The 19222-nt window shown below is 35.9% G+C and overlaps 1 protein-coding gene across 3 annotated transcripts in view; it reads left to right on the forward strand.

Annotated features, from left to right (window-relative positions):
* Window positions 1-17919, forward strand: part of ATP2B1 (ATPase plasma membrane Ca2+ transporting 1) — a 131850-nt gene extending 113931 nt beyond the window's left edge. For 2 of the 3 annotated variants that reach the window (XM_070370931.1, XM_070370932.1), the window contains exons 16-22: window positions 3192-3383; window positions 3621-3834; window positions 4264-4475; window positions 5891-5998; window positions 7912-8094; window positions 8483-8569; window positions 16388-17919. In XM_070370931.1, coding sequence (XP_070227032.1) covers window positions 3192-3383; window positions 3621-3834; window positions 4264-4475; window positions 5891-5998; window positions 7912-8094; window positions 8483-8569; window positions 16388-16699 — 1308 coding nt within the window. In that variant the 3' untranslated portion in view covers window positions 16700-17919. The remainder of the gene's footprint in view (window positions 1-3191; window positions 3384-3620; window positions 3835-4263; window positions 4476-5890; window positions 5999-7911; window positions 8095-8482; window positions 8570-16387) is intronic. The other variant, XM_070370933.1, reaches the window with a different exon arrangement.
* The last annotated feature ends 1303 nt before the right edge of the window (window positions 17920-19222 follow it).

A 19222-nucleotide genomic window follows, 5' to 3' on the forward strand; every position in this document is an offset into this window, starting at 1 on the left:
TTTGCTAAAGATGGAGAATGATTAGAGGCAGGGAAATGTGTTGGGTTTAGATGTGTTAAATATGTTGCACATTAAAAGTAAAATATTCAGATTAGGAGCTAGAAACCAAAATTTTAAATTAAGATTGCTCCTTCATGAACTATTTCAAGAAAAGCTTGATTTGGACTTTGTTTTTGTGTTTATCAAAACAATATTACATAGCTTTTAAAAAGTCAGACAGTTGTATAAGACTTGATAAACTATATCCCCTACCACATATCATTTCTTACAGCTCATTTTTTGACTAAAGAAAAGCAACTATTTTCGCTGTTTCTTTTCCTTAGTTGTTTGCCTCCATGTATCTAAATAGCACAATAACAAGGATTTTTTAAATTTGTTTAATAAAAAGCATCTGTTGATGACTTTTCATTTAGGGAGGTAAGGATTTAGCACTTTGATAGGCACACACAGAGACATTTATAAGCTTTCATGCACACTTTCTATCCTGTCTTCTTCCATCAGAGTTAGAGATCAGTCAGTATACCATCCTTATTGTGATTGGTTATAGTGATTGGAAATGCTGTTCCAAGCTGAGCCATGTGGTCGCTGATAATTACTATTACTTCCTCGCATGACTTTTTGTATTCACTGTACATTTTCTTTTTCAATTCACCTTTTAATCTTTATTTATTTGCTTATTTTCTTATTTTTTTTAATGTTCTTAACACTAATTCATCAGCATCTTCTCCTTTCATTATTTCAGAGGTGTCAGGCAGTTTTACCATTCTGCCTTCTAACAAGTACCTCTCCCAGATCTTTTGACATGCTTTAATCTGAACTGTTTGCTCAGCCTGCTGCACAGCTGTCTCTTCTTTCTCCATACCTAAGAATTTCCTTTACCCCTGTATTATGTTGCATTTGAATTTCTTAGATTTGATGTAGTTTTGTTTTTAAAACAATTTTTATTGAAGTGTAGTTGATTTATGAAGTTGTGTGATGTCATCATCTTTTTTGGTTTACTCTCTCATATAGTAAAGCCATCTCCAATAGATTCCTGAGAAAAAGGATTCATGAAAGTTAAACTTTTTCGTAACTTTTATGAGGGAAATCTCTCTTTCTTCAAAGACTCCTCCTTGATGCTTCATCCTGCTTGGTATAAAAATCTAGATCGAAAAGCACTTCACTCAGAATTTTGGATTTGTACCTTCATTGTTATTACGTATCATTTTGAATTTTGAACCTCCTTTTGTTTTTCTTTCCATTTTGGTGGTATGTAAGTCTTTCCTTTGTTCTCATTCCTCTGAAATGGCATGATGTTTTGTCTCAGGGCAACTTTTTTCTATGAAAACTCATTGTCTTCAATTTTGTGAAATTTTCTTATACTCATCTTATTTCTTCTCCACTGCTTATTCTTTGTGGATTTGTCCCCCTGATTTTTTAACCTCTTGGGCTTGCCTTATTTTGTCTTTTTTTTTTTTTCCTATCTGCCATACTTTTATCATCTTGCAGGAATGCAGGAGTATTTCCTCAGCTTCTGTTGTATTTTCATATCTGCAATCATATATTTAATTTCCAAAACTTGTTTTTGGATCTCTGAGTTCTTGTTTCATTGCTGTGCCTTTTGTCATTCTAAGGATTTGATTTTTTTTTTTTAATGTCTCCGTTGACTGGTGAGTTCTTTACCACTAACACCACCTGGGAAACCCGGATTTTTTTTTGTTTTTAATCAGCTTTTGTCTCTCTGTAGAGTCTATATCTCTATCTCCCTTTAATTTAGTCTGTGTCTTTCAGGTTAGTGCTTTCATCACATGTCAAAGTGATGATTGGTTGTTGCTGCATATTTTTACCAGTAGGAAGCTGGAAAGCCTGAGGCCTCTACATACGCCTTATCAACCAGAAGCTTCCCAGTAAAGTGATCTGGCTTGGCCATTTCACTTTCTTAGGGTGCCGTGAATTTTCAGTATCTTTCGGTCTCATCTCCTAGGATGATCAGATTTTCAGGAAGGAGTTTTCATATCTGCTGCCTACAGGGCACTCTCGATTTCTGGGAAACAAGCAGAAGAAGAGTACTGTACTCAGCAGTGCATGGTACCCTTGAGTCTGGAGTTTGCCGTTGGACCCTCTTTGGTCAGTTAGCAGGCAGTCTCCTGCCAGCCCAGGGAGTAGCAAAGTGCCCAGTTGTGTGACTTAGGGAGGGCCTCTGGGGCCCCAGTTGCCTTTTCTTTTAATTTTGTTATTAAAATGTAACACATACAGAAAAGTTTCTCTGTCATAAGTATGCACTGAATGGATTACCCCAAGTCAACAGACCTGTTCTGTGCAAGGCAAGAAATATGTTCTGTATTCACATATTCCTCACCCACACTCTCTTCTAATTACTGCTATGTCTCTCCACAGAGATAACCAGTATTCTGAAGATTCCCTTTGTCTGTTTTTGTACTTTGTACATTAGGATTATATGTTACATGTTATTTTTGAGTCCATCTTCCTTTATGCATTATTATTGTGAAATTCATCTGCATGGTTGCATAGAGCTGTGGTTCACTCATTTTTATTAATCCACAACTTATTCATCCATCCCGTTCCCCTGTTGAGAGACCCTGTTATTTTAGTGCGGACCTTCTAAGTACTTCTTCAGTGTCTTCAGTAAACGTAAGAATTTCTCCTGTTTTTATTCATGCCTTCACCTCTTCATCCGGTGCTGCAAGTCCTGAGCCTTACTTAGAAGAGTCCTGGGGTGCAAAAAGGCTGCTACTCTGCTCTCCCTACTGTTGCTTTAGGGTTCAGCTTTCTGGGTCTGTGAGTTTCTTAACTAGTTATCTGCTTTCCAACCTCTTACGATGTATCTCTTTTCCCACTAACTTTTAGCCTTTGTGAGTTTTTATTTTTTAATTTAAAAAAATCTTTTATGTGACTTTTGGAAGGAACTTGGGGTAGTACCTGTGTCCATTTCTCTCTCTCCTTTTTTTAACCCAAGTTGAACTTTATTATAAATGTCTCATTTATTATTTTCAATTTCTACTGAGATGAATGTCTTTCTGGGAGATAGTATCTTAGACTTAACTATATTACCGCCTTTTACAGTAAATGTAAGTCAATAATTATTAAGTATAATAGTAAATTTTTATTTGTAAAATACATATTATCCTTTCAAATATTTAAAAGTTGTGTTTTAAACATTCAGTCTAATTCACAGAAATTTTCTTTAATAGGGTATCGCTGGAACTGATGTAGCTAAAGAAGCATCTGATATTATTCTCACGGATGACAATTTTACAAGCATTGTTAAAGCAGTTATGTGGGGACGAAATGTCTATGACAGCATCTCAAAATTCCTTCAGTTCCAGCTTACTGTTAATGTAGTAGCTGTGATTGTTGCTTTCACGGGTGCCTGTATTACTCAGGTAGGTTGACAATTTGTTTATTAAAACTTGCTTATTTTAGAGCACAAATGTATAGAACCTGCCTTTTTTAAATATTTAAGTATTTAAATAAGTTCAAGCTTAGCATTTTAGGTTAATTACTATAGAAATGTAATTTTTAACTCCTGTACTTTAAGTTTTTAAATAGAAGTGGCTTCCTGGGAATTGCTGAATCCCTGGAAAGTTGTGAGTGTCTATTAAGAAACCTGTCTTTTCTAGGACTCACCACTTAAGGCTGTGCAGATGCTATGGGTAAATCTCATCATGGACACGCTTGCTTCCCTGGCTCTGGCGACCGAACCCCCCACTGAATCTCTCTTGCTTCGGAAACCGTATGGTAGAAATAAGCCTCTCATCTCACGCACAATGATGAAGAATATTTTGGGTCATGCATTCTATCAGCTTGTTGTAGTCTTCACACTCTTGTTTGCCGGTAAGAATTCAACGCCCAGTAAAGCTTCGGTTGTTCTGGTTCTGAGCTTATATTGCAGATTTTTCAAGAATGTATGTTATTTTTCTTTCTGGCTCCCCATTGATCTTTAATTTCTTCTGTCAGTGGATGCTTAGTACATTTTGAGAGGCAGTGTCATAGTAGTGGGAAGTAGAGTCCTGATTTCTTATCCTTGGCCCTACCACTAACTTAGATGTGATCTTGAACATGTCACCACAGTTCAGGGGGGCTTCAGTCTCCTTCCATATAAAATAAGAGAGTGGTACTGGAGGATCCCAGGTCCCTCACGACTCTTTCTGTGCTGCTGTTTGAGAGCAAAGAACGGTCTGGCTAGGTTTTATTGCATGCTTCCTTAAAATGTTCAGTTATTTTGTATGATAATTACAAAGCAATAATTTTTCATTCTTTCAGGAGAAAAGTTTTTTGATATTGATAGCGGAAGAAACGCTCCTTTGCATGCTCCTCCATCGGAACATTATACTATTGTTTTTAATACCTTTGTACTGATGCAACTTTTCAACGAAATAAATGCACGGAAAATTCACGGTGAAAGAAATGTGTTTGAAGGAATCTTTAATAATGCCATCTTCTGCACAATTGTTTTAGGCACTTTTGTGGTACAGGTGGGTAATTGTAAAAGAGAGTTTCAAATATGATTATTGTGTGGAGATCTTAGGTAAGCAGGTGGCTTATTCCAGAAATTACTTGACCTCAATGTGTGGGCCTTCTGTGTATGGCCTTGATGACATCAAAGAAGAATTTTAAATATCACAACTCAAGTGAAAATCTGCCCCGTCCTGAAGTTCTCCATGTGAATGAGTATATTAAACTAGGACTCCTTCAGTTGCACTACTGCTTCTGTGGCTGTGACACTGCTCACAGCAGTGTTTGCTCACGCTCACTGTTTCTGATTATTTATTCTACATTGCTTTTATGAAAACTGTTACAATGTTGATCTTATTTAAGGCCAGTCTTACAGCTAACCACTTCTTAGTCTACCTAGAGTGATCCCTTAATTGCTTCTAGCAATTAATAGCAGTTGTATTTCTACAGTTGAGTTCATTATTAAGTAATAATAGGTTTTGAAATAAGTATTTTAAAATCCACATGATTGAAATGACTGCATCCTGAGTTGGTTATATGCCAGTTTTATATTTTGTAATATTGTCAAAACAAAGCAGAAGAGAAGTGGAGGATGGGGTATGAACAGTGAGGTTGAGAAGGAATAGAAAGGACCGAATTTTGCCATTTTTTATAAAGACCATAATAAGGGCAAACTAAGCATCGCTTTACGTATGGTAAATTTTATGTAACTGTGTATTATACATATGTTTTATACCACCTTGGATTCTGTGGTACTCTTCTACGCAAACGAGTGTTAATAGCAGAATCTGCAATCAGAGCAGGTGGGTGAGTGGTGCGTGATCACATCAGGTCAGTAAACACAGTAAGATTTAAAAAGTGAGCTTTCAAGGATAGAATCAGACAGTGACGGTGCTAGTTTCAAAATGAAGATCTAAGAATTTTGAAGCATTTATTCATTCTATGCCTTGGGCACTGTGGATTCTGAAACCCAAAACTCTCAACTTAATTATTTCTCTGCAGACTGTTTCTGTTTTAGCTTTCAGTTTTTCTGTCAACTTGAGAGGAACTGTTGTTTGCTTAGTTGTTGTATAGTTTCTGGAAGTATTTTATTTAAAAGAAATCATTGTTCTTGATACACTAAAATGTTAGTTCCTACTTACTATCAAAGTTAGGTTTATTTTATCTGTTTTTAATATATGAGGATTGCAAAAACATAACTTCTTGTCTCTCTACCAAGCAAGTCTGATAACACTTAGTTGCTGGCATAGACTGATATGCCCAGGACAACTGATGGAAGTAAGGTCATTCTTCAGTGCCTTTGTGCTACTCAAAGCATGTCTGGATCAGCTATTTTGTTTGTTCATTACAAGTCCACAATGAGATATAAGGAGCATGGGTCAGAGTGTAAGTCAGCAACTTCACTAAATAAATTTATTCTTGATTATTCCTCCAGATAATAATTGTGCAGTTTGGTGGAAAACCTTTCAGTTGTTCAGAACTTTCAATAGAACAGTGGCTATGGTCAATATTCCTAGGAATGGGAACGTTACTCTGGGGCCAGGTAAAAAAATCTCATCACTTTTTGTTCAAACCTAAAGTGATTTTTTTTTTAAATTTCTAGTGTGTATGCTCTTTAATCAATTCTATAACTTGATTCTAAGTAGTTTTCATTCTGGGTCAAGAAAGAACATTCAGAGATTCTTTTTAATATAATATTTGCTCTAGTATGTCACTTGGTATTAATTATGATTATGCCTATGCAATAACACTAATTTCTTACATAGTCTTTTAACTTGTTTTTTAGAACAAGTTTTACAACTGTTACTAAAATGATACATTTATAACTGGTCAGAATGCTAATATCTGTATCTTTTGCTCTATGACCTACTTTGCATTTTCAGAATTAATATTTTAATAAAAATATTATATGCTTTAGCCTTTTTATCATTCTGTTATATAATTTCATAAAAATGTAGCATTAAAAAAATCTCGAGTTTCAGTTGATATGACAAATGTTTCCATAAAACTCCTGGTGTCTGGAAAAATAGGCCACAAAATGACATTTTAGATGATTTGAATTGAATGACTTTAACAGTGTACATATAAAATACACTGCCTCAAAAATGAGATGTCCTTCGTCTTCACGATGGGTAGCTGACTTGCAGATGTATGTCATTGTTTCTTAAAAGATAAGTGATAACAGTGTGTGTTCATTTTAAGTCTATTACCATCACTAGAAAACTGATAAGAGAATCTACTAACATTTTCATAAACGCAGGTTAGCACATGTTACAGTGTATAGTTGATGTGAACTAATTTATGGTTATTTTGCAAGTCAGACTAAACATTCAGATTGTACTTAACCTTAACCCAATCTTTACGTGCTTTTTATCTTTTTCTTTTGTTTCTAGGGTCTGAGCTTTCTCTTCTTACTCATTGTAAAGACCTTTTTTAACAGAAATCTTCTTTTAAGTAGGATCTGTACTAGGTCCACATTTTTCTTTAACTGTTCCAGTTACTTTATAATGTTCCCTCACAGGCAAAGCCAACCCCCCCAGCCTCCCCCGACATCTGGCTATTTTCAAGAAGAGGAAATTGAATATAGTGTACATGCCTAATAGGCATTAGTAGCTGTCTTTGGTTGACATTGTCTATTGATTTTTAGGTGCCATGGTAGAAAGCACTGATGTGTTAAAGTCAGGAAACCTAGGGTCTTAGTCACTCCATGAACAAGTCACTTTCTGTGTCTCTGAACCTGTTTCGTCTCTAAAATGAGGTGGTTGAACTAGAAGTTCTCGGAGCAGTTCTGATACTCACTGCATGCCTGTTTCTCCTAACTTCCTTAAGAAATGGCTGTTAACACTTACAAGTTAATACATATTGGTATTGTTCTATCTTTTATGTCTTCTGGGGCATTTGTTCCTGTTTGGTGTCATTCTCAATCAGTGTTAATCCAATTTTAAATAGTTATACTTTATGAAAATAAATACATTGGATAAATGTACTTTCAGTGTAGCCTCGAAGGTTTTCTGAACTTTAGTGTGTTTTTTCTTCATTGAATTCTTAACGCGCTAATGAAATGTAAACTTCTTTTGCATCCTATAAGATTGATTTTCATTTTATTTGAAATAAATATTAATATGAGTTTAAGTAAGTGTGTATATATATATGTATATCAAAGCATGGTTGGATAATTCATGGTCTTGAATGTCTTAAATAAAATTTGCAAATGTAATCAGGTTATTTTCATTCAGGGAAACTTTTGCCCTTCAAACTTAAATCTTTTGTGTAGCTAACAGAAGAATGTTTTTTGTTCTGAGAAAGAAGGCCTATGATGGACAAGATTTCATTGCTTCATTGGTAAAGCTAGTTGGCTCTTGAGTGCAGCTTTTCATTCCTTTTCTGTATTGAAGTTGATCAGTTTCATTGTATTTTGATATGGTTTGTTTCTAAGTTCTCTCCCCTGTGTTGTAGCTTATTTCAACAATTCCAACTAGCCGTTTAAAATTCCTCAAAGAAGCTGGTCATGGCACACAGAAGGAGGAAATACCCGAGGAGGAGTTAGCGGAGGATGTGGAAGAGATTGATCACGCTGAGCGGGAGTTGCGGCGTGGCCAGATCTTGTGGTTTAGAGGTCTGAACAGAATCCAGACACAGGTATGGGCCTGGTGGAGAGGTAGGAGAGACAATGGGAGCGGGAGCCAAGGGCCTTTGGAGCTGGGGAGGAGGTTTGAATGTGCTCCTTTGCTTCCTTTCTAGCCTCCCCAACCCACAGAACTTACTCTTTTGAAAAATAGTACTGGTGCTTGGAATGAGTGCAAGTTTTAACTGACCACGAAAGAATGTGTCCGTATGCCCCTAAGCTCCTTTTCTCCTAGCTTTTTTTCCACCCCCTTCATCTCCAAATGCTCCTCTTGCCTATTTATCTGCTCTGTAAAAAGTGCCTTTTTCTTTACTTTTTATATGTTGATAGATGGAATGGTCCTTTCTCTTGTTCTCTCTCTCTCTTGCTGAGCAAGCTGTCACAATCTCTGATTCCTTGCAGATGGATGTAGTGAATGCTTTCCAGAGTGGAAGTTCCATTCAGGGGGCACTAAGGCGGCAACCCTCCATCGCCAGCCAGCATCATGATGTAACAAATATTTCTACCCCTACACATGTAGTGTTTTCCTCTTCTACTGCTTCTACTACTGTGGGGTGTGAGTGTGTGTTCCTAAGTGCATGAAATTAACATCTCCTACTTCACACACCTAACGTTTCTCATTTTCTCCTTAATGTTTGAATTCATTGTTCAGGCTTTTCATAAAGCTTTCTTTTCGTAAAGTGGATTGAGACCTCAAAGTGTTGTCCTTGTTGTCGTTTTATTTCTTAGAGGGCTAGATAACAGGTGGAACAATTGCAACCAAAGATCAGACATGAAATCTTTGTCTCTACGCTAACTCTGGTAGTTAATACGGGGAATAAAACTGTAGCTTAGAATTTGTGAAACGACTATAAATTTTTGAGTATATGCCTTTAAACATATTCCATTCTGCATGATTCCCAAAAGCATGTGATTTGAAACTGATCTAACAGAACCAAGAAATTGTGTTTTTAAAGCTGAAAATGAACGTAGTGCCTTGACTTGTATCTTGATCAGTTTAGAAAGTAAGTTGGTACCCTGAAGAAAAGTTCTGAGCGTATACGCAGGTGTTTGCCTTCTTAGACTTCCCTGGTGGCTCAGACGGTAAAGTATCTGCCTCCAATGTGGGAGACCCAGGTTTGATCCCTGGGTCGGCAAGATCCTCTGGAGAAGGAAATGGCAACCCACTCCAGTACTCTTGCCTGGAAAATCCCATAGACAGAGCAGTGTGGTAGGCTACAGTCCATGGGGTCGCAAGGAGTCGGACACGACTGAGTGACTTCACTTCACTCACTTGCCTCCTTAGCCTAGACTTTGTGGGCTTGCTGTGAATTTTTTATTTATTTTGTTTTGTTTTGAAGTGGAAACCCTGTAGAAGCTTCTAAGTTCTTTGATATTTATGTGAGTTTTTTTTTTTTTCATTTATACAATCAATTTAAAATTGCTTCCTAGATAAGATATTCTATTGAGTTTTCCAAAGTAGGGAAAATGCACTAAAAATTTTTTTTACTCAATTTTTTTTTTTTTTTAAGTTTACTCAGCTCTCCCACCACTGCCCACCTCCCACCTCCTGCAGCAACCATTTGTTTTTTTAATATCTGTGAGCTTGGTTTTGGCGGGGAGGGGGGGGCGTTTAATATGTCACATATACATGTAAGAGAAACCATACGGTATATGTCTTTCTCTGTCTGATTTATTTCATTTAGGATAATAATACTCTCAGGGTTCATCTGTGTTATCACAAATGTCCAGAATCCCTTCTTTTTTATGGTTAAATACTATTCATGTGTGTGTCCACCATACTTTGTTTATCCATTCATTCATCAGAGAACACTTTGGTTGTTTCCATTTCATCCTAACAGATGTGAAGTAATACCTCGTTGTGATTTTGCCTTGCATTTCTGTGATGATTAACGATATTGAGCATCTTTTCATGTACCACTTGGCCATTTGTATATATTTTTTGGGAAAATGGCTGTTCAGATCTTTTGACCATATTTGGGGGTTTTGTTATTGATTTGTATAGATTTTGAAATATATATATATTTTGAATATTTGCCCCATATCATATACATAGATTTGCAAATATTCTCTCACATTTTATGAGAACAAAATGGTGCCTTTTCATTTTGGTCATGGTTTTCATTGATGCGTAGAAACTTTTCAGTTTGATGTAATCCCACTTGTTTATTTTTCCTTTTATGCTTTTGGTGTCAGATTCAAAAATTCGTCATCAAAACCTATGTCAAGAAGCTTAGCATCTATGTTTTTTCTAGGAGCTTTATGGTTTCCATGTCTCATATTAAAGTCATTATAATTCTGAGTGCATTTTTGTGTGTGATGTAAGAGATTGGTCCAGTGTCGTTCTTTTGCATGTGGTTGTCCCACTTTCCTAACACCATCTATTGAAGAGACTGACTTTCCCCACTGTATATTCTTGATTCCTTTGTTGTAAATTAATTGATCGCCTATGCATGGGTTTATTTCTGGGGTCTCTGTTCTTGTCCACTGATCTGTATCTCCATTTGTATACAAACTCATGCCAATATCATACTGTTTTAATTACTGTATCTTTGTAATGCAGTTGAAATCAGGGAGTGTAATGCCTCTGGCTTTGTTTTTATTTCTCAAGATTGCCTTGGCTATTCAGGGTCTTTTGTGATTCCATACAAATTTTAGGATTTTTTGTTCTATTTCTGTGAAAAATGCCATTGGAATTTTGCTAGGGATTACATTGAATCTGTATTGCTTTGGGTAGCATGCACATTTTAACACTATTAATCCTTCCAGCCTATGAAAATGGAGTATCTTTTCATTTATTTGTGTCATCTTCAGTTTCTTTTATTAATGTCTTGTAGTTTTCAGTATACAGGTCTTTCACTTCCTTGGTTAAATTTATTCCTAGATACTTTATTATTTTTAATGCAATTGTAAATGAGATTTGTTTTCTTAATTTCCCTTTCATGTAGTTATTAGTGTAAAGAAATATAACAGATTGTTGCATTTTAGTAAACTCTCCAGAAGTCTTATAACCTTTATCATCCTTACTCTGAATTAGCTTGTTGATTCCATGGTGGATTCTCAGTATATTGGAAACATTAAAGATATAAACACACCCACCCCCTCATCCGTACCCTCCAACTCAGTTGAGATACCTGATTTGGGCAGTGACTTATCTTTTCCATTCGATCTTTAGCCAGTGAGAGACTAAAGAGGAATCTTGGGAAACGTTGTTGTTCAGTCACTCCCTTGTGTCCAACTCTTTGCAACCCTACAGACTGCAGCATACCAGGCTTTCCTGTCCTTCACCATCTTCCAGAGTTGGCTCAAGCTCACGTCCATTGGGAAACTGGGGAGAGGATAAATTAAGGGAGAAAATAATGCTGTTTAAAAAAAAAAAAAAAGACTGTTCACTCAAGAGTCTGCCTGTTCACTGTTTGCTTAAGTAATTTTCATTTGTTATTTTTGACAGTGTTGCACAGCAGGCAGAATAGGAACCATCCCCATTTGACAGGTGTGAAAGCTGACTTAGAGTTTGAATGACGTGTCCATAGCCAATAAGCAGAGGCAGCATGATGTAGAAGAAAGAGCACCCAGGTGCTGAAAAGACAAACTGACCGTGTAACTTTAGGCATGTTATATCTTTAGGGTGACTGACTTTAGGATGTTACATTTATATGTATGGACAGATAGGAATCTTCCTCTTAGAAGTTACCGTGGTGCCACCTGCTTGAATGACGTGGAATAGGCAGCCTTAGGCCTGGCCTTAGGCCCGGGACGGCTGATGTCGCTTGCATCCCTCCCTCATCTGGATTCCACATGACTCCTGGCTTTCGAGGGCATGTTACCACTCAGGCCTTCACCTCCTGCTCTTAGTGTTCACTTTGTTGTATTTCATAAACACTGCAAGGCCTACCACATGCTCTGGAACCTCCCGACTTTGTCCTCTAGGGAGAGAAGCAGATGAGATAGGAATTTCGACATGGTGATGAAACTGTTAGGAGTCTTCGCCCTTCCCTGAGATGTCAGGGAAAATTATCTAAGGAAATGACTCGCAAGCTGACCCTTTGATAGAATTTGTTGGTTGAGGAAAGCAGATCCCAGCTGATATAGTTTAAAACTAAAAGAGTAATGAAATGAAGGAGTTGATGAGGCTGGAATGGAAAGTAAGCTTCTATGTATATCCACAAGGAGGAGCCAGACTGAGACTTAATCCTGATACATTCCCTCCCCTCAAAACTGAAAAATTGCAAACTGATAGGCAAGTTGAAAGGTTAATCCATACAAAATCCCTTTGCCTGGATTTACCACTTCTTAATGTTTTATGATGTCTGCTTTATCTTTATAATAGTATATACCATTTTATCTAATACACAGTCCATATTTAGATTTCTTCATTTGCCCCCAAAATGTCATATATTACAGCTTTTTTGATCCTGGATCCAAGAAAGGACATTCAATAGTGTATGTTATGACTCTTCTCTCCTTTAACCTGGATCCATTTTCTCTACCTTTATTTTTCATAACATTGATTTTCTTTTTTAAAAATCCAGGCAGATTGTTTTATAAAGTGTCCTACATTCTGAATTTAATTGTTTGCTCTTGATTAGCTTTAAGTTAAACTTTTGACAAGTTTTATCTAGTAGGTAGTATAAATTCTGTTGATTTTTATTTTAGCAAAATTTTAAATAGTTGACTTTTTCACTAGGTGTGGTATCATATTAATTGTATTTCTCTGTATAATTGGGTCCCAGGCTTTATATTAAATATCAAATCAATCACAAGCTCTGTTTTAAGTCTTACACACCCACACCTGCTGCAGACTCTTTTTTGATGCACAACTCTGTATGAAACCTCTGAGTTGCTGGGCACAGGTAGCCAGGATAATGGTGTTAATTCATTTAATGGGAGGTTTAATTTTATCACTGGGTTCCTGCCCTAGTAGAGAATAATCTTAGGAATATCTATGTCAAACTTTGACTCTTTTTTATAACCTCTTTTTTAAATTGGAGTATAGTTAATTTACAATGTTGCATTAGTTTCAGTGGTATAGCAGAGTGATTGTTAGACGTATATATCCATTCTTTTTCAAATTATTTTCCATTATAGATTATTACAAGATATTGAATATAGCCCTCTGTGCTATGCAGTAGGTACTATCTGGCACTTGACAGAAAATATTTTCCAGCCCCTATTCCAGATAATTAAAACATTAGCTATTACCAGGTCTCACTTTGAGAAAATTTGATGTACAAAGACACAACTTTGAAAAGCAACCTAGAATTTTCTTTCCTTGCAAAGTACCTTTTACTTTACCATTGAAATTCTTTAATTTATAGTGCGTATAGTAAATGGATGATGACAAATTTCAGGAAAAGTCTGTTGTAGAAGGTAAAACAGAACTGTCTCCTGTGTACCATGTTTTGGTCAGTAATATTCTTTTCTCCTATCAAAAGTTAGGATTATATTTAAGAAAATGGGTGGTTTAGCATGGTACATGATCTTACTTTGCTAGATTTAATGTAGTGCTTACCTTGGTAATCACTTTCAGTTTCCTAAAATTACTTTATTATTATAATAATCATTTCAATGTATTATTTGCCATCTGTGCCTCATGCCTCGGATTTTTTTCTCTCAATAATTTATTCTTTAAAATTTTTTCTTGACATAGGAATTGTTGAATTTTCCTTAAATAGTGTTGTACATAGGAGGTCTTAATTTCTATTAAAAGAATAACATTTAAAGACTGGATTAAATAAACAGTAGGGGTTGGATTATCAAAAATAGGTAATCAGTTTCTGCTTAAACTGATTTCTTTGTGGTATTAAAATAATTTTCTATCTACCTACAGTATAATGCACGCAATTGTGCTTTTTCATCACTCAGAATTACTACTGTTCTGTGAGAATTTTACCTATAGAAAGTTATAGAGATGAGAGCAAATATAACTAGCTCAGTGGCATGCCTTAGGTCGGGTGCTTTCTTATTTAACGAGCAGGAAGTGAACTAAATTTGTTTCAGTGACCCCTGGTTAATCTAGATGTTGTTTTGTGTGCCTAATATGAGAACTGTTACTTGAAAATTATATTGCTTTGGAGCATTTCTAAGCTTCCCGTGTACTGTGCTGACCCTAATCTTAGGAAGTACCTTATTCTAGTAAAGTTAGTTATAAAGTTAATGTCCGTGTATTCTTTCATTGACTTGAAAGAACCTGGAGTTGGGAGTCCAGAAACCTTAGCTCTGAGGCTTTCTGCACTAATTTGGAGTGACCTGGAAAGGCAGCCACCTGTCTTCAGTTACTCGGTTGTATTATTTGTAAAGTGGTTGAAATAAACTATCTCAAATATCCTTTCAAGCTTGGATATTCTAGGATAACATAATAAATTTTGTCAGAGAGGGGGAAAAAATTGAAAAACTTCAGTGGAAAGGAATCCGATTTCAGCTGTCACAGGTGTGTGTGATTGTATGTACAAATAGACTTGCTGCCCTCACCTGCTTGTTACTTTTTACACTCTACCCCTCCTGGAGCTTTGCTAAACTCCCAGATCTGTAACTTACACCCATAACTTTCTTCTGAACTCTTAATATTTTCACTTTGGTTGTTTAACAAATTTAACATGTTTCAAAAATTGATTCATTTTCCCCGTGATTCTTCACTACTCTCCTCTACCCAGACTGGTCAGAACAAAAGAGAGACCTCAACTGCTTCTCGAGCTCTATTAGCAATACCAGCAAACAAGTCCAATAAGCAGCAACTTCAGAGTCACGTTAAGCAGCTCATCACCCACCAGATAGGCTAGCTGGTCCTCCAGTTCGTATTCTCTGTGCATACTGGCCACTGACAGCAGCAAACACGGGAGTGCAGGAATCGCTCCAAAATCTTGATTTCAGTTCCTTTGGTTAAAGTCTCAGAAGTGGGGATCTGGAAGAGTCAAACGCATATGAGTAGAGTAGAATGGGGATTACCAGGGGGAGGGGCAATTGCAAGATGCTGTTCAGGGAGTGGAGAGTTTCAGTTATGCAAGATGAATGAGTTCCGGAAGTCTGATGTATAGCATGGTGACTGTAGGTAACAACACTACTGTCTACTTGAAATTGGCTAGGAGAGTCCAACCTCAGGTGTTCTCAACACACAGAGACAGTGACTGTTTCATGCTGTAGATGTGTATCAAATAGTCTTGTATGCCTTAAATATATGCAGTAAAAAAGTGGGCATAAATTGTTACATTTTTACAAAATAAATTGAAATATCTCCGTGAATAAATTTATTTTTTGAATACCATTGTTTTATGAAGTGATTTTGGTGACTTAGGACTTTAATCATCTTTTTTCCTGAAATGTCAGTGTCAGTTATATCTGGATAACTGACATAATAAATAATAATAATCCAATTATTTGGGGTTTTTTTTTTAAGTCTTTATGATACTGAATTAATGAGACCCCGAGTCTGTGTGTTTAGTAATGTATTTGAGTTGATTACTCATTGACCTCTTTTCTTCCATTTAGCAGAATTCTGAGAAGGAAGATGAATTGTTGGTCTGTGTGTTTAAGGGTGAAAATGCTTGAACACTTTTTCTTCTCCTTGGGAAATTTTTCATAAAAGAATCTCAGAAAGTTTTTTGTTTTATTTTAAATCTGTTCTTTCTAGTGGAGTGTAGTACATAAACTTATCTAAGTTTTATCATTATAGAGAAAAACACTAACACTTTATAGACAAATGGCATATACTCAAATATTTATAGCTGTTTAATGGCATTTCATAGATATTTATTTGGGTTTTGTTTTTTTTTTTTTAAATTAAGGGTGTAGTGGGGTAGATGTGAGTTCATTGTGGCATTCAGCTTATATTTGCTTGGCTTTTTCATAGTCGGTGACTCCCTAATTCCTAGCATGATGAGTAGTAACCCTCTGTGCTTGACTTCGTTTAACTTATTTGAATTGTTTTTAAAAATTATATTTCTTTTATTTAAAAAATCAGCTAACGCTTGTGTATGGTTAATTTTATGTTTGTTTTCTCTTTGGTTTTGTTTTCTTAGGGAAAAATATCCTATAAAATGGCTATTAAATTCTTAGCCAGTGACAATGAGATATTCTTAGCATTACTTTGAATTCTATTCCCCTTAATTCTTAGAGTATGTGGTTTTGTTGTTCTGTAGTGTCCTACTAAAATATTCATTTTTTTTACAGTGTATTGCAAGTTCCACTGCATTACATGCAAATATGATTCACTCATCCCTAGCTGTTTGTGGATTCAGACTCATAAATGAACCATTTTTAAATTAAGGTAACAGCGTACTGATATGTTTCTGTGTTTTCTGATATTTACAGATTCGAGTGGTGAATGCATTTCGTAGTTCTTTATATGAAGGGTTAGAAAAACCGGAATCAAGAAGTTCAATTCACAACTTTATGACACATCCTGAGTTTAGGATAGAAGATTCAGAGCCTCATATTCCCCTTATTGATGACACTGATGCTGAAGATGATGCTCCTACAAAACGTAACTCCAGTCCTCCACCCTCTCCCAACAAAAATAACAATGCTGTTGACAGCGGGATTTACCTTACAATAGAAATGAACAAGTCTGCTACCTCTTCATCCCCAGGAAGCCCACTACATAGTTTGGAAACATCACTCTGATTGTAAGCTGAACGTTAACACACTAGCTGCATTGTAAAGAAACAAATTGAAACTGGGTCTTTTCACATATTGTGACGGACAAGATAGTATTCTTGTCTCTGGACTTCAACAGAAGACATACTTGTACGAATGTAGATTTATTTTTTTAAAAAAAAAAGCAAAGCTTTCTGCCAGACTGAGGGTGCTTTTTGGGGGGTGGGAGAAATGAACTGACAGATAAACAGTAACTCAGCATAAGTCGACCTGTGGATCATCAGTAGAACCTAAGAATGGTCCTGAACAGTATATTAGCAAAGTTTTAGTTGATCTCAATCCTTGATGGGAGAGAGGGAGGAATAAAGCTGGGCAAGCAAGCAAAGAGCCCTGGATCATTGAATTGATGCTTTAATTTCTGCTGTTGGCTGTTAATAATTTGGATTATTTATGTTTATAAATGATGCAGATCTGTTTACAAGGTTTGTAGATACTTTTTTTGTTCCTGTTCATAGATGGGACGCTTCCTTATAACTGATGCAGAGATAAAATTAGTCCTTCAAATACTGCTGTATTTTCAGGAAAAAAAAGGAGGGGGGGGTGTTTCTATTGAAACTGTACTAAATTTTTGCCTACAATTTACCTTGTTAAATACTGTAGATAAATTGCTAATACTAATAGCCAAATAGATAACACTAATGCTTTGTTTAAAAAAAAACAACAACAAAAAAACAAAACAAAAAAAAAACATGAGCAGTGGTGTTCTAATGAAGTTATGGCATCTGTCTTAATTAGTTTCTTAAATACATTTACTACTTAATGGTTTTGAAACAACTGTTTAATTTTTAAAATTTTTGAAAACTTGCTAATAACCTTTGTTCAGAATTTAGTAGATTGTTTAATGCAGGATATCAACGACATAATGAAAGATGCTTGAAATGCTTTTGTTATTTCAGGCAAATCAAATTAAATCAAACTATCAAACTACAAGAGAATTTTAGTCCTTTTTGTTTTTGTCTGAACATGTTAGTTCAGTGATGTCTTGGTGAACTGTGAGTGAACTGTATTGATTTTATTTTTTTCTAATAAATCCTTAGAAACCTTCATACAGCATGAGGGCTGTTGGCATTTTGAAAAAGGTTAATAAGTAGAAGCATACATGTTTTCCTTTTGTTTTTGAAACTTGTTTGTAAACATAAATATGCCCTTTTATTAAATAAATACACAGCAATTTTTTTTAAAAAGAACTTTCAGCTTCTTTACTCAATTCTGCCTATGTGGTGCATCGGTCTGTTCTCTTTAACTGCAATTGGAATAAATTTCAAGATGGTAACAGCCCCATGAGGTACCCTCTTTAATTCCTTGGTGGCAGTCTACTAGAAGCAGATTAAGAAAATCATTGCAGTTTGACATGTTCTTCATAGAGTTTATTTAGTTTGCCTAAAATAGTCTCAGTTTAAAAAAAAAAAATAACAACCGCCATTGTCTCGGATACATTTGTTTTCATTCTTAAGTGGCCAAATAACAAATTAGTTAAAATGATAATGTGAAAAGATGGGAAAGGCCCTAAAAATATATATTTAGATGTATTACTTAACCGTATGCTGGAATGCCTGTCTCTAAGCCAGTTGGATTTTTCAAGTCTTTATTTCTTTGGTCTGCCTTCTCCCCTCTTTGGCCTCTGTCTTTACCATTTAGGAACTGGCACTGTGTTAGGGCCCAGATTTCACCAGATATATAATCCTCAGGCTGACATAAAGTTTACAAGGACTACTACAACATCTGAAAATGCTGACCCAGCAAAGAAACATTTAGTTGATGGTGCTTGGTATTTTTGGTGGGTCGGGGAGAATCTTTTTCTCTCCAGCAATCCTTTGCAGTTATCCTCTGCAAGACTTAGAAACACGTTGGCTCTGTCAGCATTTGTAATTGTACATTACTCATCAGGTATTTAGAGTGAATCGTACTGTAAAAAGAGGTAGCATGATATGCTGGAAAGCGTACTAGGCTAGGAATCAAGACCTGGTTTCTAGTCTGGGTTTTGCTATTAATGTGCTGCATGACCTTGGGAAAATCATCTCCCCTACAAGAGGGTGGTGGACTAGACTATCTCAAAGAACCCTTTTCAACTCTAAAAATTTATCCTGTCAACTGGAGAGCCTACGAGGCATAGGGAATAGAGAAAAGGGAAGTGTTTTCAGTTTTCTTTTTTATTTTGATTATGCTTAAATATGAATGTAATTACCAAAAGATATAGAAGTGCATGTGCTTTGGAGGGTTTGTATTGAGCTTTTACAGTATTCATTTTTCAACTTAAGGCAATGGCTTTTTACACCAACTCTAATCCATAAACGGGTCTTATGACATCCATGAAGTAGTAGCAAGACATGCTTAGTGTGTATTTCTCTCTGAGACACTGTAATTTCTACCAGAAATTTCCAGAGCATTATGTAAGTAGGAAAAAATGCAAGCAAGCTGTTAAAGATCTTGGATCCCATTATATAGTATGTATAGCTGAAATCAGCATCTGTAATTCAATCACTTTCTCTT

Source organism: Bos mutus, chromosome 5 (genome assembly GCF_027580195.1).
Source record: "Bos mutus isolate GX-2022 chromosome 5, NWIPB_WYAK_1.1, whole genome shotgun sequence".
In the NCBI taxonomy this organism is placed as follows: domain Eukaryota; kingdom Metazoa; phylum Chordata; class Mammalia; order Artiodactyla; family Bovidae; genus Bos; species Bos mutus.